This window comes from Stenella coeruleoalba (genome assembly GCF_951394435.1).
Source record: "Stenella coeruleoalba genome assembly, chromosome: 19".
In the NCBI taxonomy this organism is placed as follows: domain Eukaryota; kingdom Metazoa; phylum Chordata; class Mammalia; order Artiodactyla; family Delphinidae; genus Stenella; species Stenella coeruleoalba.
In genome coordinates, this window is record NC_137165.1 from 16,054,798 (window position 1) to 16,081,939 (window position 27,142).

General features: G+C 48.9%; 2 protein-coding genes across 3 annotated transcripts in view; both read left to right on the forward strand.

The window, feature by feature from the left end:
- The window catches only part of PHF12 (PHD finger protein 12), a 40,444-nt gene extending 19,889 nt beyond the window's left edge, over positions 1–20,555 (forward strand). For both annotated transcript variants that reach the window (XM_079903532.1, XM_079903531.1), the window contains 13 exons: positions 2,077–2,149; positions 4,792–5,185; positions 6,363–6,483; positions 7,709–7,841; positions 9,919–10,083; positions 12,728–12,886; positions 13,505–14,300; positions 15,492–15,617; positions 16,298–16,441; positions 17,328–17,426; positions 18,146–18,228; positions 18,818–18,956; positions 19,322–20,555. In XM_079903532.1, the coding sequence (XP_079759658.1) occupies positions 2,077–2,149; positions 4,792–5,185; positions 6,363–6,483; positions 7,709–7,841; positions 9,919–10,083; positions 12,728–12,886; positions 13,505–14,300; positions 15,492–15,617; positions 16,298–16,441; positions 17,328–17,426; positions 18,146–18,228; positions 18,818–18,956; positions 19,322–19,656 (2,767 nt within the window). In that variant the 3' untranslated portion in view covers positions 19,657–20,555. The remainder of the gene's footprint in view (positions 1–2,076; positions 2,150–4,791; positions 5,186–6,362; positions 6,484–7,708; positions 7,842–9,918; positions 10,084–12,727; positions 12,887–13,504; positions 14,301–15,491; positions 15,618–16,297; positions 16,442–17,327; positions 17,427–18,145; positions 18,229–18,817; positions 18,957–19,321) is intronic.
- A 2,162-nt stretch (positions 20,556–22,717) lies between these two features.
- On the forward strand, positions 22,718–26,996 carry DHRS13 (dehydrogenase/reductase 13). The gene is made up of 5 exons (XM_079905577.1): positions 22,718–23,036; positions 23,130–23,248; positions 24,281–24,404; positions 24,585–24,896; positions 26,328–26,996. The coding sequence occupies exons 1-5, from the start codon at positions 22,910–22,912 to the stop codon at positions 26,768–26,770; spliced, it is 1,125 nt and encodes a 374-aa protein (XP_079761703.1). The 5' UTR covers positions 22,718–22,909; the 3' UTR covers positions 26,771–26,996.
- The last annotated feature ends 146 nt before the right edge of the window (positions 26,997–27,142 follow it).

Here is a 27,142-nt window from a genome sequence, read left to right on the forward strand (position 1 = left end):
CACACACACACACACATACATTCTTTTTCAGATTCTTTTCCATTATAGGTTATTACAAGATGTTGAGTATAGTTCCCTGGGCTATACAGTAGGTCCTTGTTGTTTACCTGTTTTATATATAGTACTGTGTGTATATTTTAATCCCAGACTCCTAATTTATCTTCCCCCTACCCCTCATCCCCCTATGCTATGCCCTTTAGTAACCATAAATTGGTTTTCTGTGTCTGTAAGTCTTTTTCTATTTTCTAAGTGAGTTCATTTGTATCATTTTTTTTAGATTCCACATGTAAATGACATAGAATATTTGTCTTTCTCTGTCTGACTTACTTCACTTAGCTGCAAATGGCATTATTTCATTCTTTTTTATGGCTGAGTAATATTCCATTGTATATATGTATCACATTTTCTTTATCCATTCACCTGTCGATGAACATTTAGGTTGCTTCCATGTCTTGGCTGTTGTAGATAGTGCTGCTGTGAACATTGGGGAGCATGTATCTTATCGAACAGAATTTGCATTTCTAATAAGTTCTCAGATGATGCTGAAGCCACACTTTGAGAACTACTGCTGTATAGACATTATAAATGTGACCCTCCTAAGAATTTAATAAAATTTCATATGGTTCTTGGTGTAACCTTAATGGAAATCAATAATCTGGAGGAGCAGTAAGGCCGGCCCTACACAGCTGTAATTTTGACTCATTATTGAATTACTGAGTGACTACTGTGTGTACAACCTCTATATTATAAAGATACAAAGAGGGAAGAGATCCAGTCCTTGTCTTGGTTCCTCTAATAAAAGAAGTAAGAGAATTGTCACACAAGGGAAAGCTGAAGAAGGATGTCTGAGTAATCTGGGAAGAGCGCATGGAGGAGCTGTGTGCTCAGTTATCTGTCGCTGAATAACAAACTACCCCAAAACTCAGTGGCTTAAAATAGACGCTAGTTATTTATTTATTTTTGACACTAGTTATTATCTCTCACAAATCTGCATGTTGACTAGGCTCAGCTGGGTGGTTTTTCTGTACACATTGTTATCTGGACTGCAGTTATTTGGAGGCTCAACTGAGCTGGCATGATCCAAGATGACTCAGTCACATAGCAGTAGTTTGTGCTAGCTGTTGGCTTGGAGTTAACTGGAGCGCCTTAAGTCTCCTCCATGTGACCTCTCAGCATGAGAGCAGGGCTCTGAGATGGAACATTGCAAGCATTTAAAAATGGAATCTGCAGGTCTCTTCAGACCCAGCCATGGAAGTTACAGCATTGTCACCTCTGCTGCATTCTGTTGGTCAAAACAACTTACAAGAGGGAATTACCTGGCAGTCAAGTGGTTAGGACTCCACAGTTTCACTGCTGAGGGCGCAGGTTCAATCCCTGGTCAGGGAACTAGGATCCCATTGGCCACTAGCTGTGGCCAAAAAAAAAAAAAGTCACAAGACAAGCTCAATTCAAGAGGAAGGAAATGGACTACTTCTGGGCGGAAGGAGTAGCGAAAAATTTGTAGGCATCTTTAATCTACCATAGGCTGATTGAAGCAGGCCTTACAGGATGAATAGGGTTTTGGTAGGCATAGCTTTCAAGGGGAAGAGTTCTAGCAGAAGAAATAGCAAGTCTTCAGTTTAACTAGGAGAAAAAGAACACGAACGGGGTCTGGGAAGATGGAAGGAGACCATTTTACAGAGCGCTTTGAACAGCAGATGGAAGTCCTTTGGCAGGCCTTAAAAAGATGGTGGAGGACCTCTCTCTCAGTGATTTTATTAGCATGGTGCAGAGTTTGGGAATGACTCTTCAAGGCTCCAAACTAGTTCATTATATCTTTCTTTCCCTGTAAGCCCAGTGTTAACAGCTTTGGATTTGGCTTCTCTTTCTAAGATATGGGAAGGGATGCTTACTCCTTAGGTTATTGTAAATGATGCCAAGTAAGCATTTTGAAGGATAAGAGAACCCAAGCAGTGCTGCAGGACTGGCCAGAATACGAGTTGAGGGGCATGCAGCTTTGTGTCAGACCTAGTTAGGCTTTTCCCTGCTGCATCAAAGGGTTAGTTACTTAGTCTTGCCCTTGTCTTTTCCCCACAGTAACCCTCCACTGAGTGAAGAGATGTTGCCTCCTGGGGAGTGGATGTGTCACCGGTGCACTGTTCGCCGAAAGGTAATAATGCTGCTTTCTGAAGGCTTTGCTCAGGATGCCAGATCTAGAGCACTGATATTCTAGAGCTAAGATGGCTTGGCCCTGAAGGCATTTTTGTCCCTTCTTCTTGTCTCTTCCAGCCCTGGAATCACCCTCACACTCCCCATGGTGACTGTTTAGAATCCAGTAGGGCCTAAAATCCAAACATGGGCTGCTGAAATGGGCAGAAAAGGTGTGTTAATTTACTGAGCCATGTTAATTCACTAGTGACAGGAGTAGTCTGATCTCCTTGTAGACCTCCTGATAAGTGGCCTGAATGTGGCAGCCATATCCAGTGGCTGAAAGAGGCTGAAGAGGAAGGCGCTCCTCCAGCTTGATACAAAAAGGATTCCCTTCACCCCAAGGCAAATAAGTTGCTGGTATCCAGAAGCTTGGCCAGGTGTGTGGGGTGGAGAGGACTTGGACCCACTTGGACCCCAGGTTGCCTAACCTTTCTTTAGCTCCCCTTCCCTCAGCTTTGATAATTCAGTACTGGCTTTGAGAACATAATTTTCTACTTTGAGAACTTCTGTGGGGTATAAAAGCTAAATGCTCCCTTATCAAAAAAGGAAGTAGGTGTGCTTCCACCCAGATTATGAGAGACCCAATCCTCAAATTATAGGCTGTGGATTCGGATTTGTCTGTGAATTGTAAACCACTCCCTACCCTCCACCCCACACTAATTATACACCAAGCAACTTTCCCTTGTTGTGACGTCAACCTCTTCCTGGCCCCTCAACATGATGTCACAATGAATGATTACTTCCTTGGTTGCAGAAACAGGATGAGATGATTCAGAGATTGTGGTTTATGTGTGTAACAGTTTTCAGCCTTTAAGAAGAAGGTAAACAATTAGGCAGACCTTTATTCTTCAATGTGTGCATAGGGTTCTTATTGAAGCAAGCCAAGGCCAAGTCAGCCATCTAACCACAGCTGTAGTTTAATATCTCTTGAAGTCCACAAACCAGGGTGTCCTCCAGCTTGTCCTCCTTCCAAGATCTCTACCTGTGTGTCCCCAGCTAGATTAGAGTGGGGCCAGTTAGAATCACCTGCCAGCCAGGAGGCCTTTCAGAAACTTGCCACTCAAAGAAGCTGGACTTGAAAGGGTTGGGAACAGCTGTGGCGGAAGAGATGAAGCCAGGAAAAGAGGGTGAAGAAGAAGAACTAACATTGTTTTAGTGCTCATCATAGCTGGGTTTTTACATGTGTTATCTCATTTAGCCCACACAGCCAACTATGGGTACTGGTGGTATATTCTCCTTTTTTTTTTTTTTTTTTTCTCTCTCCCTTTTTAAAAGGAAGAAACTGAGGTTCACAATTGGTAGAACTTACCCAAGTACTCAAAGGAATGGACACAGCCAAGATTTGAACCAAATTCTGTTTCGTTCCAAAGCCCTATTACTTCTTCATCAATTTTCTGGAAACAGAGCTACTTTCTGGGGATTATATTATAGTATGCCTTTTTCAACAGAGTGTGCTTTTCCTGAAATGCCACTCTGACCTGCTCTCAGATGGACCTCTATGCCTACCAGTGCCAAATCTGCCCTTTGCACCATCACCTCTACAGCCCTCTGGCCTCCTGCGGTTACAGTGAAGTGGATTGAAATGATACATCCTGTGGGCCTCATCAACCTCTGATGTTCAGGTTTTATTCCTAGTGGAGGCTAGATCTTCCCCCAACTCAGAGCCATCCCTTTCATATATGTGATGCTCTTTATCTCTACCGTATCCCTGAGAGGAGGAGAAGAAAGGTCTTACTAGTCTCACTTTACGCATAGAGAAATTCCTGCCCTCCGGCCTGAGTCACCTAAGGTCATAGGGAATCAGAGGCAGAACTGGGACAAGATCCCAGGTCTCCTGACTGGAGACCAGTGCTAAACCTTCATTTGACCACTCTATTTGGAGCCCTGGAGGAAAATGTATTATCAGTCATTCAGTCCTACTCTGTACACTTAATCTTTTTCCATGTCCCCACCTTTCCATTCAAAAAGTGTCACTGTCAGAGTTCTAGTTAAACTTGAGACATTGAAAGCCGCCGTTCTTGGACGCCATGATTGCTGGATCACTGCCCTCCACACACCACCCTTCCACCTTGTGGTGTGGCTGCCTTGCAAGTCAGCACCCAGCCTCCCTGGACAGGGAGCTCTACTTGCCTCTTTACTTTTTACCTTTGCTTCTGCAGGTTTTTCTGTATTTTGAGCAAAGTTCTTAAAACCATTCAGGGCACTCCGAGGCAAACAACAGTGCTCTCTTTGATTCTCTACGTTATTCTCACTGTCCTCACTTAGTCTAAGTTTATTCTCACAATTAACGTTTTATCCCTTTACCGCCCCCCCACCTCGTGTACAGACACTGTGTATCATATGATGTGTGGTTTGTAAAATTGTTTCTAACTTTTGTACTTTTTGGTGATTCCCTGCTGCAGTGGTTTTGCCAGCTTTAGTTTAGTTCAGCTATAGTTTTGTCAACTTTAACAGACCATTGTTCCAAGTCCCCACCCAGGTGGATGAGTCTCTGATATTAGAGACTTCCGTAATTTTGGTTAGTGGTCTAGCAGGACTTTGTAGCATCCATCTCTATTTTGTGTCACTTTGTGTGATGGGCCCACCTGTTTATTTGCACAGAAACGAGAGCAGAAAAAGGAGCTGGGCCACGTCAATGGACTGGTGGACAAATCTGGCAAACGGACTACATCCCCCAGCAGCGACACTGACTTGTTGGACAGATCAGCTAGCAAAACTGAACTCAAGGCCATTGCCCATGCCCGGATCCTGGAAAGGAGAGCCAGCCGTCCTGGCACGCCCACATCCAATGCCAGCACAGAGACCCCCACCTCTGAGCAGAATGATGTCGACGAGGACATCATCGACGTGGACGAGGAGCCAGTGGCAGCAGAGCCGGACTACGTGCAGCCCCAGCTAAGGCGCCCCTTTGAGCTGCTGATTGCTGCCGCCATGGAGCGGAACCCCACCCAATTTCAGTTGCCCAATGAACTGACTTGTACCACTGCACTACCAGGTTAGCCAGACTGTCATATCCTCTCCCCTACCCTGGCTTCCCCAAAGGACTCTTGTCCAACCAAAGGGCTGTGCAGCCTGTGAGGTGTAGCCTCACAGGTGTAGTTGGTGTCCGTGTAGCCACTGTCTCAGGTTCCTGTTCTTGGTTCGAGATCTTTGCAGGTTTACAATGCTTGCTCAGTTTTCTATTTTCCACCCTTCCCAGTATCACTTTAAAAAACAAAAAAGGTAATACACACACATAGTTCAAAAATCAAAAAATATAAAAAGGGTTACAATTAAAAATTTCATACCCATCCCTGTCTGCCATTTGCCTACTTTCTACATTCCTACCCCTCACAGATAACCACTGTTTGGTTCTTATGTATCTCCTAGAATTTCTTTATATAGATGTACCATAATTTATTTAACCAATTTCCTATTAATGGAAATTCTGGTTGTGCTTAATCTTGTGTTACCACAGATACTGTTTCAACAAATAATTTTGTAAATACATCATTGTATACATGTAAATGTATCGGTAGGATAAGTAGGATAAATTACTAATACTAGAATTGCTGGGTCAAAACTATGCATTTATATTGTTTTTAAACTATGCACTTGTAGTTTTGATGGATATTATAAATTGCCCTCCATTCCCTTTTTTTTTTTTTAATCAACTCATGGCTTCTACTTGATACCACAAAGCGTCTAGATCTTATTTTCTTCCCAGAGAAAGTGAAATTGGCAGGCTTAAGAAACCTGCTGGTCAGTAGGATGCATACAGACTCAAAGCTTTTCTGCTTTCTATAAAAATGCAGTAAAATTATATTTTTTTCCTCAGCCACCTTCACAGAATAGTCTTTATTGACCATTAGACCTGGGTATTTCTATTTCTTAAGTCACCCGTATCTAACCTAGGTTTCTGACCACTTCATGTCTGCAAAACATTTAGATGTGTTTCTGCCATAGAGCAAGTGACTTGTAATCTTAGTTCTGACTTAATATCTCCCTTTTCCTCCTTTCTCATTCTTTTTCTCCCTTCAAACCAGCCCAGGGGGCCTCAGAAAGAGATGCATGTCCAGGCCATGACACATGCTTTTACTAAGACCTGTTCCTCGGACTTACTGTTGTTTCCATATCCCGAACTAGGAACTCTCCATCCAGGAGAAATTCAACACCACCAATTTCTCTTCTAGGTTCTAGCAAGAGGAGAAGAAAGGAGGAAACCACAGGGAAAAACGTTAAGAAGACACAGCATGAGTTAGATCACAATGGTCTTGTTCCCTTACCAGTCAAAGTCTGTTTCACGTGTAACAGGTATTTTTCTTCCATAGCAAGAGGCTCTTCCTCATATCTAGCAAATGTTTTTTTCTCTCTTCTATTGTCTTTTCCAAACCATGTGTGTTACATATAGATAACCCATATTCTGATGGTATGAGTACAAAGAGACTGAGTGACTAATTGACCAGAGCCTTGAATGTTGTAACAAAAAATTCTTGAAGAATCACGGTGCAGAAGTACTGTAAACCGTGTTTATAGAGGCTAGAACGAGAGGAGTTGGACTTAAAATGAAGCATGAGATATTTAGACTGGCTAGCAGGAAGAACTGTGGCCAGCAGAGACACACATCCCTGGAAAAAGGCAAATGATTTCTAAAGCACTAAAGATGAATTTTAAAGTAGTACAAATATCCATACTAGCTGGTATGCCTCAGACTGGATGACTTCCAAAAGCCTCTAGGCTGCCCCAGTTGTAGCTTCCCTGGGACGCTGGTTCCCTTCAAATAGGATCTCCTCAGTGATAGGAACCAGCTGCTTCAGTTACCGAAGCTGGACTTGTTGGCTTGGATGTGTTAGAAGGGCAGGATAGCAGGAGAAAATAGCTATCAAAAAGAAATGTTCCACAGCAAAAACTATAGGGAACCAGATAGTAGAGCAGCAGAACTCTGAGCCACACCCAAACTGTGTCTCCAGAATAGCTTAAGGACTCACTGAGTATCATAGTTACAAATCATGATTGGCATTAGCTTACATGCCCTCCCTTGATCTATGCTTACACGAATACATTACAAAATCATTTTTCCAGCACAACTCTCTGGTTGTCAGTTTTGCTGAGTGCTTCATATGGAAGAGAAGTCTTTTCCTTTTGTAGTATAAGACTCTGGAAAGGTTGCTAGTGGTTTTTTTTTTTTTTTTAAACTGAGGTAGTTGCTTTCTTTTAAGGAGTAGAAAGATCAGAGCAGGGTTGGCTGTCTTCCCCCAGTGGGTATCAAGCATTGATCATTCCTGCTGTGACAACCACTTTAGCTCTACTCCAAAAAAATTCACTTCTCTACATTCCTCTTAGGAGAGAGAATAATGAGGAGCCTGGTGGTAGCCCCCAACTTCATCCATCTTCCTAATGGTGAATGTAACGGGATTATTGGGGAGGAGGGTGTGGGAGAACATTGTTAGGATTAAGGAAGGGATGCTGTTCCACAGTGCAGAGTTTGTTTGAATTCTCCCACCTTGCCATAGAAATGGCCTATATCTCTTTTTTGCAGGAGTTGTCGCGTGGCCCCTCTTATCCAGTGTGACTATTGCCCCCTCCTGTTCCACATGGACTGCCTCGAGCCACCGCTCACTGCCATGCCCCTGGGCAGATGGATGTGTCCGAATCACATCGAACATGTGGTGGTAAGCACAGCAGTGTCCTTCAGTCCTCTGTGGGCACAGCTGGGGCATGGACTGATTCAGTGGAAAGCATAGTATAGTCAGCTTTGTACCAGAGTTCACTTTAATCTCTCAGACACTGGTTTCTGCAAACCATCCTACTCAGTTCTGATTACTTTGACATGCCTCAGCTGTGCATCTAGCCTTTTCCCGCAATGCCTTGTTTCAGTCGCACCGACAGACTTAACCCACTAGCGCTTGGTTGTTCGTGAATAATTTCCTCTGTAATGAATTAAGCAGTTGGTTTTACAGCCCTAAAAGGGGGAGTGCATTAGACCCAACCTTATGCAGATAAATGCTCTTCCGTATCTTCTTGCTTCTTGTTCTCAGAGGGAACAAACTAAGAAAATTCTAAAATATTTATTCTCGTAGCACTGGCAGTTAACTGCCCAGTAACTTTGGAGAACTGAAGAATTGACACAGATAACGGTATTCCAGACAGTCAGCCACTTACTGAACACCTTTTGTGTCCTACGCACCACATGAGGCTCTTGCCCTTCTCTTCCTTCTTTACAAAGACCTTGTCAGGACACATAATAGGTGTTCAGTAAGTAAGTTGTTGAATGAATGAATGAATGGTATGAGGGTGCTATTATCTTATCTCCCAGGAGGTTTGGTTACATTTTCCAGACTGCTTCCCGGGGCTAGAATAGAACTGTAATTTGCTATCTCCAAAAGAGGTTTAGGACATTTCCTGATAGGCACGGTCACTCAGAAGGTTGAATGGGAGAGGGCCTCAGGCGGAGCAGCTCCCTTATAAGAGCAGCCTTTCCAAATTAAAAGGGTAATTGCTTAAGACATTGTCCCTCAGATGATGATAACCATGGAATGACTGCTTGCCTTCAGCATGACAGTGTGCTGTCCACTTTGCACCAAGAGGAACTTCAGTTATAGACTTGCACATAGGGAGAAAAGGTTTGTTTGGCCCTCTTCATTTGACTAATGCCACTCAGAAAAGTTTACATAGGAGGAAGCCTCTCTGCGAGGCTCAGTGGTCTTGTTTTTTTTTTTTTTTCCCCCCAGTGGTCTTGTTTTGCCTCTTGCTGAACCAGAAAAACCCAACCATGAGCAGTCAACCCAAATACGAATCTGTAAGAGCAGCTTTCCAGCAGATGAGAAATTATTAATTGGGTGGCTTTTTATTAGCCACTTAGGGGTTTTTCCTAATGTACTAGGTAGGAAGCTGCCACATAGATCTTTTTTTTTTTTTTTTAACATTTATTTATTTGGCTGCATCGGGTCTTAGCTGTGGCAGGCTGGCTCTAGAGCACACAGGCTTAGTTGCCCCGCGGCATGTGGGATCTTAGTTCCCCCACCAGGGATGGAACCCACGTCCCCTACATTGGAAGGTAGGTTCTTAACCACTGGACCACCAAGGATGTCCCCTTTTCTTTTAATTAATGTGTAGGGGACCAGATGTAGAAGAGGAAAAGAGGCCTCGTTTCTTTGTGCCTTCTCTATGCAGCTGCACAAACTTTTCTTCCCTCCTTATGGCCTCTGAGAGCAGTCCAAGGTTTTCTGCCTGCTGTAGAGCAAGGCTCTGGTATCCAGATGGGTTCACTAATGTTCCCTAGTACCGTGGTGGAGGAATAGGGCAGGAGACACAGTATTTTGGTGCTGATCTCACCTGTCAGCCAAGCTCCCATACAGGAAACAGTCTTGCTTCTGGTGGGAGAAAATCCCTTGCTAGGAAGGGAGTCTGGAGCGCTCTAGGGCCAAGACCTGCATCTCTGAACCCTATACGCTGGATAGTCGACTGTCAGAGGCTGAATTTGGAAGGGCACTTCTTGGCTAATTCCCTATTCTTGTACCCCTCAAGCCTCCCCAGGGAGTAGGAACTAGGCTGGACTGGGCAGGGTTAAGGGAGAATGTCTCATCCATATTCCCTGGCCCTCTGACGGGAGTGTTGACATACCAGCACCTGACAGAAGGAGCCCATTTGGCCCAGGGCTTCCTCTTTTTTAAAAGTAGAGCATAGAGTTAATTGGGAGGGGGATGCGTTCTGAACTTCACTGCAGGAGTGTGTCTGCTCTGTCCCTAGCTGAACCAGAAGAACATGACGCTGAGCAATCGGTGCCAGGTGTTTGACCGTTTCCAGGACACCATTTCGCAGCACGTTGTCAAAGTGGACTTCCTGAACCGAATCCACAAGAAGCACCCTCCTAACCGCCGCGTGCTCCAGTCGATCAAAAGAAGAAGCTTGAAGGTGAGTCACAACCTGGTGCAGGCAGGATGTGGTCTCCGATTGCCTTCCTGGGGTAGACAGAGGATCGTGGTCCCAGTTTTACAGATGGGGAGACTGAAGCCCCTGAGGTCTGTCTGTGGTGTCTTAGCAAGTAATGAATGTGACCATCATTTTAATACTTGGGGTTGGTGGTCAGGAAACCCGCAAGTGGGCCTTCAGACTCGGCCAGGTTTCTAGTTCTCCTAAGGATAAGTGCCCTTTCAGCCCCTCCCACCAAACTTAGGTGTGCTCTGCTTTTACTGCCCCTTGCCTGGCACTCATTACATCTGTTTCTGTTAGATGGCCCCTTTCCCACAGCTGTCGGGTGAGGGGAACGTGGGGGTGATTAAGCAGAAGGCCTTATGGAAGGTGAGGAACTATCCATTTTTCTGGGCTGCTGTTAATATATCAACCAATACTCAAAAAATTGTGACACTGGTACAACTTGACATTTGTATGCATTTGACAGCTGCTAAAGTGTCCACAGAGATGGACGGGAGTATTTCCTTCATTGAAAAGCGTTTGGTAGTATTGAGGCTCTCATAAACCGTTCGGTCTCATTCATTTAACCTAGAGAGCGCAACACTATATACCTGAAAGTAAACTTGATTTTTCTCTTTTGAAATAATCCTGCAGACAGTCCCATGCACCAATGGAAAACAGCAATTCTCAAATATGGCCACTTGGTGGCAGCCACACTTTAAAATCACTCATCACACTTTCATTGGGTGTCAGCGCTAGCAAGATGTTAACTGTTGAAAATTGTATAACAGACTCTTAACTGTGTAAATATTTATGCGTCAGTAGAAACACCAGTTTTCCAAAGTTAAATTAAGGTGTTTGCAGTTGAGGGTAGGGTATTTTGGAGGTGACGTGCCTCATACCTTAGTTAAACATCTAGAGCTAAGAGTAATCTCAGCTGTGTGATTCACCATGTGCATTCGGAAGAAAGCCTGGCTGCTGAAGTGAACAGGCCAGGAGGCCCTGATAAAATCCTGTTGTTTTATGATGCCCCCTCCCCCTTTTTAAATGTTTCCTTATTCTCGAAGAAAATCCAAGGGTATGAGTTACCTGAAAAGCATTTTGTTCTTAGACAGTTTGAGAGTGAAATGAGGACTGTAGTACCAGAGGACAGTGGCAGGGAACTGCTCCAGCTCTGTTCTGGAACATTGGCCTTCATCCTTGATGTATAGCAGTGCAGGCAAAATCAACTGAGACCTTCATATCTTATCTTTGTTGTGGGTTCCTCTTCCCCCCACCCCTTCACTCTTCCCGAGGGCCAACCTTAGGCTAGCCTACTGCCCCATTCCTCCACTTCTGATTCCTGGATGACCTCAGACAAGCCCACAGCACCAGCCGCCACTGTTAGTGGGGATGACTCTCAATTTCATGTTCCTTGCCTTTCTCATCATATCTAGATTCATATCTGCCTGCCCATCCCACAGACACCTCAGTCTCAGCCTGCCCAAGACCAAAAGTCTTCTGCCTCCAAATCTGCTCTTCCTCTTGTATCTCCTGTTTCAGTCAATGACAGTGATCTCTACACAGTCCCTCAAACCAAAGTTCAGCTCTTCTTCCCTTATCCTCTGTAAGGACTTGGTCACCAAATCTGTTGGTTCTCACATGTTTTCCAAGTCCACCTCCCCTACTTTTAGTTCCCCTTTGTCTGCCTGGAAGTTTGTCCTCAACTTCCAAGTCTCAGCTCAAATACTGCCTTCCTATGAAATCTTCCCTAATCCCAAGCTCCTGCCCCCCCAGACAGAAATAAGCACTCTCTGTGTTTTTTATAGCTCCTTAGACATGCCTGTCTTCTAGGACCCATTTACATTGTATTGTAATGTTTCTGTGCTTATCTCCCCACTAGACTGTGAGCTCCTTGGGGGCAAGGCTTAAGTTTTGTTCATCTCTGGATCTCTAGGACTTGGCGTAGTGCCCAGACTCAGGAGGCGCTCAATAAATGTTGATTGAATGTATGAATGACTCTTTGCTTGTATGGCTCTTTCATTCATACGTGGTGTGTTTCAGAGTGTGTCTTCTGTCTTTCTGCAACAAATAGGTCTTCAATTGTTTTGTGAGTCATGAATGAATGGATGAAGAAAACTGACATTGATTGAATGCTTATCACGAGATAGGCCTCACGCTGAGCATTTCTGCTGTGAATGTGACCTTATTTAACTTTTTATCTCTCAGATACTGCTCACTCATCTCTCAAATTTGATACTGATCAATAAGAGCCTAGAGTACCAATTTGAAGTCCTGTCCAGTGGCCATCCTATACTTTTTAGGCCAAAGCAGAAGGCAGCATGCCAGAAGGCCTAGTTTCTGCAGCCCTTGGACCTTGGTGAAGAAAAGTGGGAGACATGGCTGCTTTTTCCAGTTCTGTGCCTTCTCAGGCTAGTGTGTGTGTATGTGTGTCTGTGTGTGTGTGTGTGTCAGAGTCAAAGAGATGGAGGTATAGAACAGTAGCAGCCCACTGGGCCTCCTTGTCCTTGGTGGACACCCTAGTGGATGATTTCCCCTTGGGCATCGGCACCACAAACAGAAGAGCACGGCCAGGGCAGAATCCACTGGGCCTGTTGGCACTATCACCCTCTCCTTCCTCCTTCTATCTATCTATCCTGAACAGGTTCCCGATGCTATCAAATCTCAGTACCAGTTTCCACCCCCTCTCATTGCACCCGCGGCCATTCGGGATGGGGAGCTGATCTGCAATGGGATCCCTGAGGAATCACAGACGCACCTTTTGAACTCTGAGCACTTAGCCACCCAGGCAGAGCAGCAAGAGGTGAGTGAAGGCAGGGCCGGGATTCCAAGTCCAATCTTCCTTCCACCTCGCCGCAGCTGTTAATTGGAAGTCATTCTCATCCCCATCTTCTGCAGCCCCACCCTCCCCCTCCCTGAGCCCCCCACCACCACCCCGCCCCCTGAGTTGAATGTTCCAGAGAGAACCTCTGGCTCACATCCTGAGGCAAGTAAGAGAACTACACAGTCACCTGGTCTGCTTCTCTCCGTCAGTCCCCCAGGGTGCTGTGAGACGGGCAAATCTGTCTTGTAGAAACAGATCGGTAGACCTATAGAGAAGTTAGGTGACAGTGCTGGACACACAGCAGGTGCTTGGGTGCTTGCTCAATATTGGTGACAAGGTGAGCCTTAGGGGCAGAGTCAGAACGGGAATCCCAAGCTCTGCTGACCAGGGTGTTGCCTGCCGAGTATACCAGCAAGCCGTGCTTGGGAATGGAAATGGAACCCTCTCAGGAGCCAAGCACACCCTCTCTGGGCATTCGCGATGGGACCTCGGAAACAGTGCTTGTCAGCTCTGCTGTAGCCCTGGCCGCTGTGGCAGGAAGGACCAGCGCCTCCCAGGCCTCTCACCCTCCTCTCCTCTCCTCTCCTTCCGTTGCAGTGGCTCTGTAGTGTTGTTGCGCTCCAGTGCAGCATATTGAAACATTTATCTGCTAAGCAGATGCCTTCGCATTGGGACTCTGAGCAGACAGAGAAGGCTGATATTAAGCCTGTTATTGTGACTGACAGCTCAATCACCAACTCCCTGCAAACAGCTGACAAGGCACCTACACCTTCCCACTACCCCTTGTCCTGCCCCTCAGGGCTTAGCACCCAGAATTCCCTGAGCTGCTCTCCACCCCACCAGCCCCCAACCCTAGAGGACATCAGCTGCAGTTCTTGTGCGGAAAAATCCAAGAAAGCCCCCTGTGGGACTGCCAACGGGCCAGTGAACACAGAGGTGAAAGCCAATGGCCCACACCTCTACAGCAGCCCCACTGATTCCACGGACCCCCGGCGACTTCCAGGCGCCAACACCCCCCTACCAGGCCTCTCACACCGGCAAGGCTGGCCTCGGCCCCTCACGCCACCAGCGGCTGGGGGGCTTCAGAACCACACCGTCGGCATCATTGTGAAGACAGAGAATGCCACTGGCCCCAGCTCTTGCCCCCAGAGGAGTTTGGTTCCTGTCCCAAGCCTACCCCCTTCCGTTCCCAGCTCTTGTGCCAGCATCGAGAACACCAGCACTTTGCAAAGAAAGACTGTCCAATCACAGATAGGACCTCCGCTGGCAGAGTCAAGGCCCCTGGGCTCAGCCCCAAGTGCCACCCGGGTGCTCACTCCCCCCCAAGCAGCAGGAGATGGTATCTTGGCCACAGGAGCCAACCAACGATTCTGCTCACCAGCGCCATCGTCAGGTGAGTGCTGCTCAGCCTTTCATGCTCTTCCTGGCAAATAAGACTTAAGATTCAAAAAACACGTGTATCCCTGTGAATATGTCAGAGGACTTCGATGTCCGTATTATTTGTCCTCCCCTGTTTCTATGATAGAAGAGAAAGTACATGTTAACTTGTCCCTATTTTGTAGGCGGGACTGCTTAGGCTCTGAAAGTGATTTCCTTAAGGTAACCTACCAAGTCAGTGCAGGATTCGAACTGTGGCCTGGGTCTTCTCACTCCACCTTCCCGCACCTTCCAGGCTTAGTCTTCTTCCTGTTTTGTTCCTTCACCTTAGAGGAAAGCAGCATGCTCTCTGGAGCCACTGTGGTCAGCCTGAGGTTCTGGGTGATGGCTTCAGTGTTTCACGATCCACACCAGAAACTAGATCCACACCTGATCCAGATTCTCAGAGAGAGCTCATTTGAAGGAATTTCCATGTCAGGGAGTGCAGATGCCCGCAGAGGTTGGTCTGGCCCAAAAGCTTGCCCTCGGGCCACATTCCAAAAGGCAGTCCCTTAATCCATACTTGGCCTGGTGTAGGCCTGCTCTTTCAGCTGTCCCCAGTCAGCATTCAGGACCTCAAGGTTGCTGACCCCAGCATCTGAACCAGGTTTCAGATGCTGCTGGAACCCCCTGTGGTCTCTCCCGTCTGAACTGAAGCTGGCCTCCTAGTCAGCTGGGAGTCTCGGTAACCAGGTGACTGTGACTTCTCTGCATGGGGGCCCCTGGTCCCAGGATGGCCCCTACTCTCAGGCTCTTTTCCTGTTCTGCTTATCTCTTAATACCAACCTGGGTAGATTTTGCACCCTGTGAGTCCAACTTGAGTGCGCAGGGATTGCAGAGGCAGACACCACTTATTTGAATGAGCAGAGGCAGCAGGGAGGTAGTCGCGGCCCAGCGAATGAAGCTGTCCCACCACGTTCCCCAGAGCAGTAGATTTCACTTGTTCTCGGTGCTCTGGAGACTCCTGCGTGCCCGGGTGCATTGTCGTTCCATCTGCCCTTCCTCACCACACGTTTTTAGCTCTAGGAGTTCCAGAGCCTATGGGGTGAGAATCAAGAAGGGAACATCACCTTGGGTCCGAAATCCAGACCTGTCTCAGCAGTGGGGGATTGGACCGGTGGGTTTCCCTCAGGCGACGTAAGTAACAGTCTTCCTGCTCCGTCCCCAGATGGCAAGGTCAGCCCCGGCACGTTATCCATAGGAAGCGCTTTAACCGTACCCTCTTTCCCAGCCAACTCTACTGCCATGGTGGACCTCACCAACTCACTTCGAGCATTTATGGATGTCAATGGAGGTGAGTGAGTGAACTGCTCTGCCACCAGCGACTGTGGTGAAGGTGCTGCCCCTGTGCAGCATTCAGCTCATTGAAAAGGGGACAGAAGGGATGCCTGATCTCAGAGGGCTGGGAGGTGGGTCGGGGAGCGGGGTAGGAAAGAAAGCCCCTTCTCCTGTTTCGAAGGGAGAGCAAAGCCAAGCTGAACCAGTGAGAAGAGAAGAAAATCACTTTAGGCAGATCATCTGGACTTGAAGAATAAAACCAGGAGGAGCCTTGCTCCCAAAGGAGGGATCTCATCTGTGAAAAATCCCCAGAGTCAGGGAGAACTGGGGCAGGTCTTGATCTCTGTGAACAGGGTGGGTGGAAAATCCAAGCCTCAGTGTCAGACATCTGGGCCCTCGCCCACAGGCAGGCAAGTGGTTTGTCTTGCTCCACTTTCTAGGACAGCTGTACCTAACATTAAGCTACCCCACTGCAGGAGGCATCTGCACAGGCTGCGTTGGCGTCTGTCTCTCGCTGCAAATGGCTAGTGAGGTGCTCAGCTCCAGATCCTTGTACCACTTTGTACTCTGTGTTGTTTTAAGAAAATCACTTGGCTGGATTTTAGGAATGCTGAAATAGTTGCTCTGTGATGCTCACCTACTTCCGCATTCCATTTCCTCCTCAGCAGCTTTTTAATCTTTCTCTTTGGTTAATAGAAATCGAGATAAATATGCTGGACGAGAAGCTGGTCAAGTTTCTGGCCTTGCAGAGAATACATCAGCTTTTCCCCTCCCGGGTCCAAGCTTCACCGGGCAGTGTCGGGGCACATCCGCTGGCTTCTGGAGGGCACCACACAGAAGGTGCGCATGCCCATATCTGCCACCACACCACACCGTTAGATCTACCCTCTGTGTGTGTGAACAGCCGTCTCCTCTCCATGGAGAACCTCAGCTTTCAGTATCTCAGTCCTCCATGTATGCCTTTACTGGGCTTAATAAAACACCGTGGTTTCTTTTCTCAGAAAGCAGAAACAAGATGGCAACCACAGCTTTCAGAACAGGCTCGGGAAAGTCTGCTGTAACTCTTTCATACGCGTCCTCTTTGAGGCACAGAAAGCAGCTATGAGCGCCTTTGGGTATTTGTGGTGTGCTTTCTGCTCAATCGCTCTCAAATATTTGAGTTAGAAGAGTTTCCCAGAAGGTTAACTCTGCTTAGGATAGCCCTTTGAGCATTAGCCATTAAAAGCCATGCTGCTTAGAAGGTGGTCCCCAAACCAGTAGCATCAGCATCACCTGAGAGCTTGTTAGAAATGCAGAGCTCAGGCCCCACCTCAGACCTATGGAATCAGAATCTGCATTTTAACAAGAACCCTAGGTGATTCATATTCAAAATTAGAGAAGCATTGGTCTCTGCCTTCTGGGTTTTTTTGCACAGCCTCCCTATAGTATCGGTTGGTATATCCCTGATAAACCAACAAGCAGCCCAGGTGCTTCAAGTACTATCATCCTTGAGTTATATGGTCATCTTCAAAGATGGTCCTTCTTATTACCCATGTGGGAAATGCTGTAAGTGGGGAGAGGAAGCCTCACCCTGAAGCAGCCTAGTGTCAGATGTGAGTTTGGAAAGATGGCTCATCCAGTGGGATTATTTTCTTCAGGCCATCACCAAAGGTCCAGGTTCTGTTGATTTATGTTTGGGCCCCAGGTTCTGTTTCTGAATGGTCACGTCCCTGTGTTTGCCTTGTAGTGCCGAGAAGGGAAGTACAGGCCCGAGCTGTGTTCTACCCTCTCTTAGGGTTGGGAGGAGCTGTGAACATGTGCTATCGAACCCTCTACATCGGGACAGGTAAGCCAGCTGGGAGAGGTGCTGAATCTGTCGGCCCTAAAGATTGATACTCTTACCCACAGAGGCTAGAAAGGGAGGGAAGCCCTCTCCAGGGCTGACGGGTTTAACCCAGCAGACGTCTGGACAAGAGGGACTAAGAAAGGAGACCATCAACTGCTTGTCTTCCCTGCTAAAGGCCCTTTTGCCTTGTGCCCAGTGTGGCATCAGGAGGGCTGAACGTCAGCTCTGACTGCCACCCAGTGAGGCATTTTAAACACTGCAGGAAATACCTGAGGAGAGGGCAGATGCTTTGTCCCTGGAGATCTTTGAAAAAGTGATGGGGCTCACACATATCTAACACTTACTTAGTTAGCCCTACATCTTGTGCAGAGGGACAGATGAGCCCTTAGCCTAGAACTTTCCCTTTCAGATGATACGGTTTATGGGCCCTGCACCCCATCTTGTGCTCTCCTAGAAATACCCCATCCTCTTCAGTAGCTCACTGCTCTCCTCTGGGCAACAGCACATGTTCTAAAGCAGATGAGCTGGTGGGGACAGCTGTTCTTTAACAGGGGATTAGAAAAGACATCAGTTTTTGTTCAAAAATACAAGGAGAGGGCCCTGAGCTACCTACCCCTTGAGCTCCCGCCCGGAAGTTCCCTGGCCCCTCACCTCCCCCACACATACCCCTGACAGTCTGTTCTCTGCCTTCCTTTTCCTCGCGTCCTGCCACCTCACAGGAGCTGACATGGACGTGTGCCTTACAAACTATGGTCACTGTAACTACGTGTCTGGGAAACACGCCTGCATCTTCTACGATGAGGTGAGGGTGGGGACGCGGTGGGAGAGAGGTCTTCCAACATGAGCCCTGTCCCAGGCGCCGGGGTTTGTTCAGTGCCCTGGGGTGAGGGGAAGGGGATTGGGGGTCCTCTCCTTTTCTTCCCTCCCCGTCATCCCTGGAGAAGAGTCTTGGTGTGAAGGGGCATCCTACCCGGCTACCCGCTCCCCAGGAGCAGGGCTCCCATTTCTCCTGAGGTTGGTCAGCAGGCCCAGCGCGGGGCGGAGCACCCTAAAGCAGGGGAGGGGGCCATCATAGGAGGAACCAAGCCCTCTGGGCGTGTCCCTGTGAGTTTCATCTTCATCATCACGTGCCGGTGAACATCATTTCACCAGGAGCCCGTGCTGAGGAGGCAGACTATTGCGCGGGCGGGGGGCGGGTTAGGAAGGAAACTTCCTTGAAGAGGTGAGTCTTGCGCCCCATTCGAAAGGGACAGGGAAGGGGGGCATGATTGGGGAAGAAAGAGGGAGCTCCCCAGGTAGAGCAGCACAGCCTTCTCCATGTGTATTCTCTCCCCTTAGCCCCAGGCCCCACGCAGCAGACCACACATCTTATCTTCCCCCCTCCTCCTCAGAATACCAAACATTATGAGCTGTTAAACTACAGTGAGCACGGGACGACGGTGGACAACGTGCTGTATTCATGTGACTTCTCTGAGAAGACCCCGCCAACCCCCCCAAGCAGTATTGTTGCCAAAGTGCAGAGTGTCATCAGTAAGTTGGAGCAGAGGCCTGTGGCCACAGAACCTGCCATGTTTGGACACATTCTCTAATGCCTCAGTCAGGGTGGCTCTGGCTTGCTGCCATGACCTGCTGTCTCTTGCCTTCCTGGTCCCGTCGGCCAGGTTCTCCGTGCTCGTGGGCCCAGGAAAGGCCACAGAGAAGCATGTGCTGTGCAGCCCCACGTGTGTACACACCTACCTGGGGACTTCAGACTCCACCAGTCCTTTCTGAGTGCCCCTCACCCCGAGTCACGCAGCATTTAGAGGGGGGAGGTACAGGGGCCCAACCCTGGCAGACAGCCCCGGTGGGTTGGCTGCTCACTGTTCCTCTCCTGTGACCTTCCCCCTTTTTCCCAGGGCGCCGCCGGCACCAGAAACAGGATGAAGAGCCAAGTGAGGAGGCAGCCATGATGAGCTCCCAGGCCCAGGGGCCGCAGCGGAGACCCTGCAACTGCAAAGCCAGCAGCTCGAGCTTGATTGGGGGCAGTGGGGCCGGCTGGGAGGGCACGGCCTTACTGCACCACGGCAGCTACATCAAGCTGGGGTGCCTGCAGTTTGTCTTCAGCATCACTGAGTTTGCGACCAAACAGCCCAAAGGCGATGCCGGCCTGCTACAGGATGGGGTCTTGGCCGAGAAGCTCTCTCTCAAGCCCCACCAGGGCCCTGTGCTGCGCTCCAACTCCGTTCCCTAGGACTGGCGGCCACCCGTCACCCGCCCTTCCACCCAACCCAAGACTCCTGCAATGCAAAAATGTACACAAACCAAGCCCGGGGTTTTTTCTATACTCCACCAGAAACCCTTCAACTACAATCTTTGCATGAAATGAAGAAAACCTTTTGACTTTTTTAAAAATCCTTTTTCTTTTCTCAAGTTCTAGGGGGCATTTGCACATATATTTGTACTCAACATTTCATGGGAAAGCGGCAGACCGAGCTGAGGAACAGCGTGGGCAGGGAGGGGAAGGCCAGTGGTCTGGACACCTCCTCCGACACAAAACCGTTCCCCACCCACCTCCTGCTCCCTCCCCCTCGCCCGCCGTTGTAAAATAATCAGAAACTTGTTCTATTTTGTGGCAGTGACAATAGTTTTATATTAAAAGAAAAAAATACAGTTTTCATACAGCAAAATCTATACAATATCATTGTTTTATTTAATATAAAGATCGCTACCCACCCTCCTTCCATGGTTCCCACCCTCCAGGTTATTTTCCCTTTCTGCAGCGGTTGCACTACAGGTAGCTACTGTGTATTATGGACAAATGAGAAATGAATTCTTTTTCTGGCTGTCCATCTATTTTATTTCAAATAAGGAAAAGTGTATTTGGATTTTGTGTAAATACATCTAGTGATGACATTTTTTCAATGTTTTTTAAAACTGTACAGTACTACATGTGGTAGAGCGTTTTCTTCAAATTGTCTATTGTAGCAAAAGCGTTTTTGTCGTAAACCTGTTCTGTCTCCTTTTTTTGTTCTCCTGCCACTTCTCTCCTCTTCCTTCCACCCCGACAACTAGTACCGATGTACATAGTAATTGTAATGTTTTAGACTTTACAGAAACTTTCCTGTATTCTGTATATAAAAAAACAAAAATACTTCAAATTATGTTTTCTGCCTGTCTGTCCTACCTGTCATCACCCTTAGAGGGGACCCTCCCTGAGGCCCTGGTCCCACAGTCTCATTGAACAAGCCTCACTCCCAGATGCTTAGTCCCCAAGGAAAGTCAGGAGAGGGGAGGCGCTGGAGAAAAGTGCACCTAAGGTGGGAGGGAGAAATGGGAGGGGACGGGTGCAGCTGTGAAGGGGGGCTGTTCTGTGGCTTTGTGGGTGACTTGAGGGAGTTCAGAGGGCTTGATCATTTGACACGATCAGATTCTGCAAGAATCCAAGAGTGTGCAGATCGCTGCTCCTCCTGGCTCCAAAAGCAAGACATTAAAATAGAAGATGGCATGAGACCTCTGCATTCTGGTCTAGAAGCTTTAACCCAACGAGTTGGGGCTGCCTTTGGTTCCAGTTGTTTGTTATCATATTTTATCCAGCTATTCTGGGGGAAGTCATAACACCTGGTTCTGTTTTTTTCTGCCTGGAGCCCTTAGCTGGGCATGGAGGAATTCATTAATATATTCCAGTATCACTCGAGTTCCTCCAGTTCCGGCCTTTGCCAGGCCTTGGTCTTGGTCTAGGTCACTTGCTGTGAGCAATCACCAGGGCAGATGTGGCCCCTGCCTCTTGGAGCTTAGAATCTAGTGTGGAATTTTGATTCGAATGTCTGGAGAACATGAAAAAGGAGAAATCCAATCTCTAGACTCAGCCGTGCCACAAGTAACGTGACTTGCGATCACAACTTTACAACTGTAGTTCCTCATCAGAAGATGATTCTACCCGTTACCTTAATTCTAAGGCCCCCAAGCACCCTCTTTTTAAACCAAACTATTTCTTCCTCCTCGTACACTTACCTAAGAAACTTTATCTGAGAAGTTTTTCCTGAAGACCATCTCCTACTCCTTAAAGAACACATCTGTGTGTATGCCAGCACTGTTAGAGTGGGTGGTACCTGTTCGCAGATCAGGATTTTGCCTTGGCGGGGGTGGAGAGTGCCTCCATTAATTTCATTAATATTCCATCCCTCGCCTCATCCCACAGTGTCAACACTTGAACACTGAATCCACAGTGCAGCTAAATAGGAAACTTCCCCATGGAATGTGAGGTCTGGCCCTGGCTTCCACCTACTTGTCTAGCTTTGTCTCCGCCACTCTCCTACCCCTACCCTAATGGGCCTCTTGAACTCCTTAAGGACAAAAACATTATTCTGCTCGGTATTTCCAAGGCTATCTGCACTGCTGGGCATGCCCTAAGTGCCAAACAATGGGTGCTAAATTGTACTAGATTTTTTTCTCCTTTCTCCTGGCAAGTCACCTGGCCAGGAATACCCTTACCCATGCCTCCCTAGCTGTCCCCACCCACTTTGCCATCATAATCACTTCCATTCAGTGATGGTGCTTCTTTACCTATTTCTACCACCTGTGAGAATTTCAGAGACAAATTGCCTCCTGAAGGTCAGATAACAGATTTTACACTCTCTTCCTGCTTCCCTTCAGAAATGGAGGGGTGGGGGAGGCAGGGAGATAGACAGCTAATGAATGAGTGACTCCTGACAGCTCTTAACTGATGGTGCCACCCTGAACACACTGTGCCACCTCTGGCCTCTTTGGGAAGAATCCCAGAAGCTGAGGGCTGAATATGAGGATTAGGAATTGACGGGCTTGTGTTTACTGAGAGCAGAGCATCCAGGACTGGACTCGCTCTCAGACACAGCAGCATTCATGTACCCACTCCTCCAGATGGGCAGGATTGCTATTTACTGACACCCAGAGGGCTCTCACATCTGCTTAGCCCCTGCTGCTCCAGAGCCCAGAACAAAGTACAGGTACATACGAAGACGGTCACTCAAGCACCCACTGGCAGACTACAGATGCATGCACACACCTGGAGGGTCTCGAGGCCCACAGATTCACACACCTACAAGGTGCTCACATGGGCACACACACACAGGATCCAGAGGCACGCACACAACCTAAAGGGCGATCCCAGGATCCATGGGCACATTACACACCAAAAAGTCATTCACGCCCTCCCTAGGGATTCATGTACATACGTAGAGGGCGCTCCCAGGGCCCACGCGCACCTAGGTTTTCGCACCAGCACACACCCAGAGGACGCAGACGCACGCCTAGGGGGCGCTCCCAGGGCCCACGCGCACACGCACGCACACACACCCCCTGCCCTGCCTCCCGCCCCCGTCCACCTCAGCCTCCGCCTCCGCCTTCGCCTTCGCGAGGCCGAAGAGCGCCTGTCGCCCTTCCAGGCCCGTGCGGGGCGATCCCGCAGCCTCCAGGCGGCGATCCAGGGCGGCTGGAGGCCTGAGCGGGAGCCCGGAGGCGCGGCCGGCATGGAGGCGCTGCTGCTGAGCGTGGGGTTGCTGCTGGGCGCCTACGTGCTAGTCTATTACAACCTGGTGAAGGCGCCGCCGTGCCGCGGCATCGCCAGCCTGCGGGGCCGCACGGCCGTGGTGACGGGTGAGTGCCGGCTGGCGGGCAGGGGGCGGGGAGGCCGGGACGGAGGGGGCGGTGGCCCGCGGGCTCAGTTCGGTTCCCGCCCGCCCTCCGCAGGCGCGAACAGCGGCATCGGGAAGATGACGGCGCTGGAGCTGGCGCGCCGGGGAGCGCGCGTGGTTCTAGCCTGCCGGAGCCGGGAGCGCGGGGAGGCGGCCGCCTTCGACCTCCGCCAGGTGAGGGCGGGCGGGGCCCGGCGGGACCGTGAACAGAGGACAGTCACACCTGGGACACAGGGGTGAGCAGAGCAGCTCGGGGCGGGTTTGGAGGAAACGCAGCCCCTGAAAGGAGAGTGCAGCTCGGTTCGCCAGGTGCAGAAGAGGGGGTGCACAGGTCTTCTGGTCACACAGCAAAAGGGCACCAGAAAAAAAAAAAAAAAAAGGGCACCAGACCTGAAGGAATTAATTGCTATTCTAAGACATTTAAGGACCAGTAGAAGTTACATTAATGAAAGAGTCGGAAAGGGAAAAGCAGAGGGAACAGCATACACAAAGGCCCTGAGGCAAATTAATTGGTCTGATTTAAGAAACCGATTAAAAGGTTTAATGAGCCTGGAACACAGAGTATGAGGAAAAGAGGCAAAATGAAGGGGCTGAACACTCTGAGCCAGGGCCAGGTTCTGAGGGCCCTTACAGACCCTACTGAGATCAGACTTTATAGAATGGGCAGTGGAGATCCAGTGAAGGGTCTTCCACAGGGTCTGGACTGTCAGAATAGCCTTTTGGAATGAACCCCTTGGTGGCCGTGTGGCGTCTGGTTTGGAGGGGGTAAGGGTGGGTTGGAGGACACCAGTGAGAAGTCTGTTGTAGAGTTTAGGGTAAACAATAATGGGCAGAGGGTATGATAATAATAATAATAATAATAATAGCAAGTGCCTATGCACGAGTGCGTGCCAGGCACTGTTCTAAAGATTTTACATATATTAACTCATTTAATCCTCACAATAGCTCTGAGACAGGTACTATTATTATTATTCCCACTTTACAGAGAACTAAGGCTCAGAAAGATTAAGCATCTTGCCCAAGGTCTCACTCTAGTAATAGGCAAAGTCAAGGTTTGCATCCAGTGTTCACACACTTATCCACTACATTCTAACGCCTAGGGGCAGATCTTAGTAATAGTAGGAGTTGAACTCTCAGAATTTGGTGCCTGGGGAGGGGGAAGAAGAGAAGGGTGCATATGACAGCCCAGCCCTTGCCACTCCACAGGAGAGTGGGAACAATGAGGTCATCTTCATGGCCTTGGACTTGGCCAGTCTGGCCTCCGTGAGGGCCTTTGCCACTGCCTTCCTGAGCTCTGAGCCACGGCTGGACATCCTCATCCACAATGCCGGTGAGGGGCAGCAGGCCCTGCAGGGGGGCGGCGGGTGGCCAGGGGGCAGCCGACCCCTCCAGCCAGGCTTTGCCAGGGGACATGTGGGAAGGATGCCCCCTACCACCATCTCACATGGGGGACACCGAGGCCTCCAGGAATCCCTCTGGAGCAGTTGCTCACACCTAGCCCCTGCCCCAGGGATCAGTTCCTGTGGCCGAACCCGGGAGTCCTTTAACCTGCTGTTGCGAGTGAACCACATCGGCCCCTTCCTGCTGACGCACCTGCTGCTGCCCCGGCTGAAGACATGCGCCCCCAGCCGCGTGGTGGTGGTATCCTCAGCCGCCCACCGTCGAGGCCGCCTCGACTTCACACGCCTGGACTGCCCAGTGGTGGGCTGGCGGCAGGAGCTGCGGGCATATGCCGACAGCAAGCTGGCCAATGTATTGTTTGCCAGGGAGCTCGCCACTCAGCTTGAGGGCACTGGCATCACCTGCTATGCAGCCCACCCAGGTGAGACTTGGCTCTCTGGCTGCTCTGCTGTGTTTTGATTCCCCCTCTCCCATCCTCGCCCCCATCCCATGCTCCCCCAACCTCTCACTGAGCCACAGAATCTCAGGGTAGGAAGGAAGTCTGGTCCAAGGAGAGAACTGTTCCTTGCTGATCTTGAAGCTAGGCTCTCCTTGTCTGGGTTTTTCCTCTCACACCACAAACTGGGATGCTGACTGCTAGGTAGGGTATGGCAATGAATAAGGCCTAGGTTCTCACCCCAAGGAGCCATCCACATGACTGAACTGACTATAACATGATGATAATGATGATGTTAGCTAATAATTATTCATTCTGGGAGCATTTACTGAGTACCTACTATGTTCCAGGCATTAATCTCAATGCAGGGGATGTAGCAGTGAACAAAACAAAGACCTTATCCTTGTAGAGTTTACATTCTACTTTAGAGAAGGGGGAGACAGCTAATAAATAAATATATACGGTGACAGGTGGTGATAAAGTGCTACGGGGCAAGATAAAACAGGGTAAGGGGACTAAGAAATGACAGGGTTGGCACAAGAAAAAGAAATGTCAGGGAGTGCTATTTTTATCTATGGCAGTCAAGGAAGATGTATCTGAAAAGGTAACATTTGAGTAGAGGCCTGAAGGAGATGAGAGAATGAGGCATGAGGTTTTCTGAGGAGAAGAGTTAAAGAACAGAGTAAATAGCGAGTGCAAGGGCCCTGAGGCAGAAGTGCCTGGTGTGCTTGAGAAAGAACAGGGAGCCTGGTATGGTTGGAACAGAGTGAGAGCGGAGAGAGTGACAAGAGATGAGGAATAGAGATGGGCTGGGTCATCCGGGGTCTGCGGGTCCACTGGAAGCATTTTGTCTTAACAGTCTGAGTGATTTTACTGATGACTAAGACCCATCCCTGCCTTTAGGGAACAGGTTCCAGGATAACAAGATTTGCCCCACCCGTATTACCATACTGCATATTAGATAATCATTGCCTAAGGCTCATTAGTAACTATAATAGTGACAATAATAATTATAGATAACCATTATTACACTCCATGCCTCTAACGTCCGAAACAGTGTCTGGTCTACTACAGGTGTTAATAAATGTTTGCTGATTAAACAAAGGAATAGGAAAAAAGATGAGCTAGTAGAAAAGGTGGAGAGAGTCAGAATTGTTCCAGGCTGGGGACACAGCATGAGCAAAATCTGGAAGATGAGGATATATAAGGAGTTTGGATGGAGAAGAGGAGCTTGCTGTTAGAAACGAGTGAGGTCACCTTGTCGGGGCCCTAAATACTACCTGGTAAATACTACCTTGGTTTCCCTGGAATTGGACTCTGTTCCCCACTCCCTTGTAGCCCTATTCTTGCTGCTTTTACCCTGGGCCCTCACCCACTGTCCTCCCTGCTCCTTCCTTCCTTTCTTCCTGTCCACAGGGCCAGTGAACTCGGAGCTGTTCCTGCGCCACGTTCCTGGATGGCTCCGCCCACTTTTGCGCCCAGTGGCTTGGCTGGTGCTGCGGGCACCACGAGGGGGTGCCCAGACCCCCCTGTACTGCGCTCTGCAGGAGGGCATTGAGCCCCTCAGTGGGAGATACTTTGCCAACTGCCATGTGGAGGAGGTGCCCCCAGCTGCAAGAGACGACCGGGCAGCTCACCGGCTATGGGAGGCCAGCAAAAGGCTAGCCGGGCTTGGGCCTGGCGAGGGTGCCGAATCTGATGAAGATCCCCAGCCTGAGGACCCATATTCTCCGAGCAGCCCCCACCCTGAGGAGCCCACGGCTTCTGAACTCTACCCCAGCCCTCAGAGTTCACCAGACTTGTCTAAGGTCATGCGCCGAATTCTGGTTAAAGCTGAACCTGAGCTCCAAACCTCCTAACCCCCAGGCCGGGAAGCTTTCCAGGGCACTTGGTGGGCCTTGAAAACCTTAGCTGTGTGCCAGGCCACGCACTGGGCATTGAGAGGGTTGCAATTTTTACCTCCATGGTTACCTTCTGGGGCTTCAAGCTACATCCTGGACAGCTCGTTTCCTGATGGAAGGAAATAAAGGGTGATGATTTCTTCCTGAGAGTGACCGTAGCCCCAGATTGAGAGGTGGGGCGTAGTGTGCCAGATGCGGCTTCTCAGGAATTTGAATTTCGTATTTTCCAGGCCCTACCCTCAGGAATGCTGATCAGCCCTGGATGAGGGCCTGGGAATTTGTGATCTGATGCACTGCCAACACTGACAATTACTCAGCCGGGCCCTTTTC

What these genes read in the sequence shown, in the direction of transcription:
- DHRS13 (XM_079905577.1), top strand. Translation starts at nt 22,910, where the DNA reads ATGGAGGCGCTGCTGCTGAGCGTGGGGTTGCTGCTGGGCGCCTACGTG. An exon ending in CCGCACGGCCGTGGTGACGG is followed by an intron (nt 23,037 to 23,129) that starts GTGAGTGCCGGC and finishes CGCCCTCCGCAG; the next exon opens with GCGCGAACAGCGGCATCGGG. An exon ending in CTGCTATGCAGCCCACCCAG is followed by an intron (nt 24,897 to 26,327) that starts GTGAGACTTGGC and finishes TCCTGTCCACAG; the next exon opens with GGCCAGTGAACTCGGAGCTG.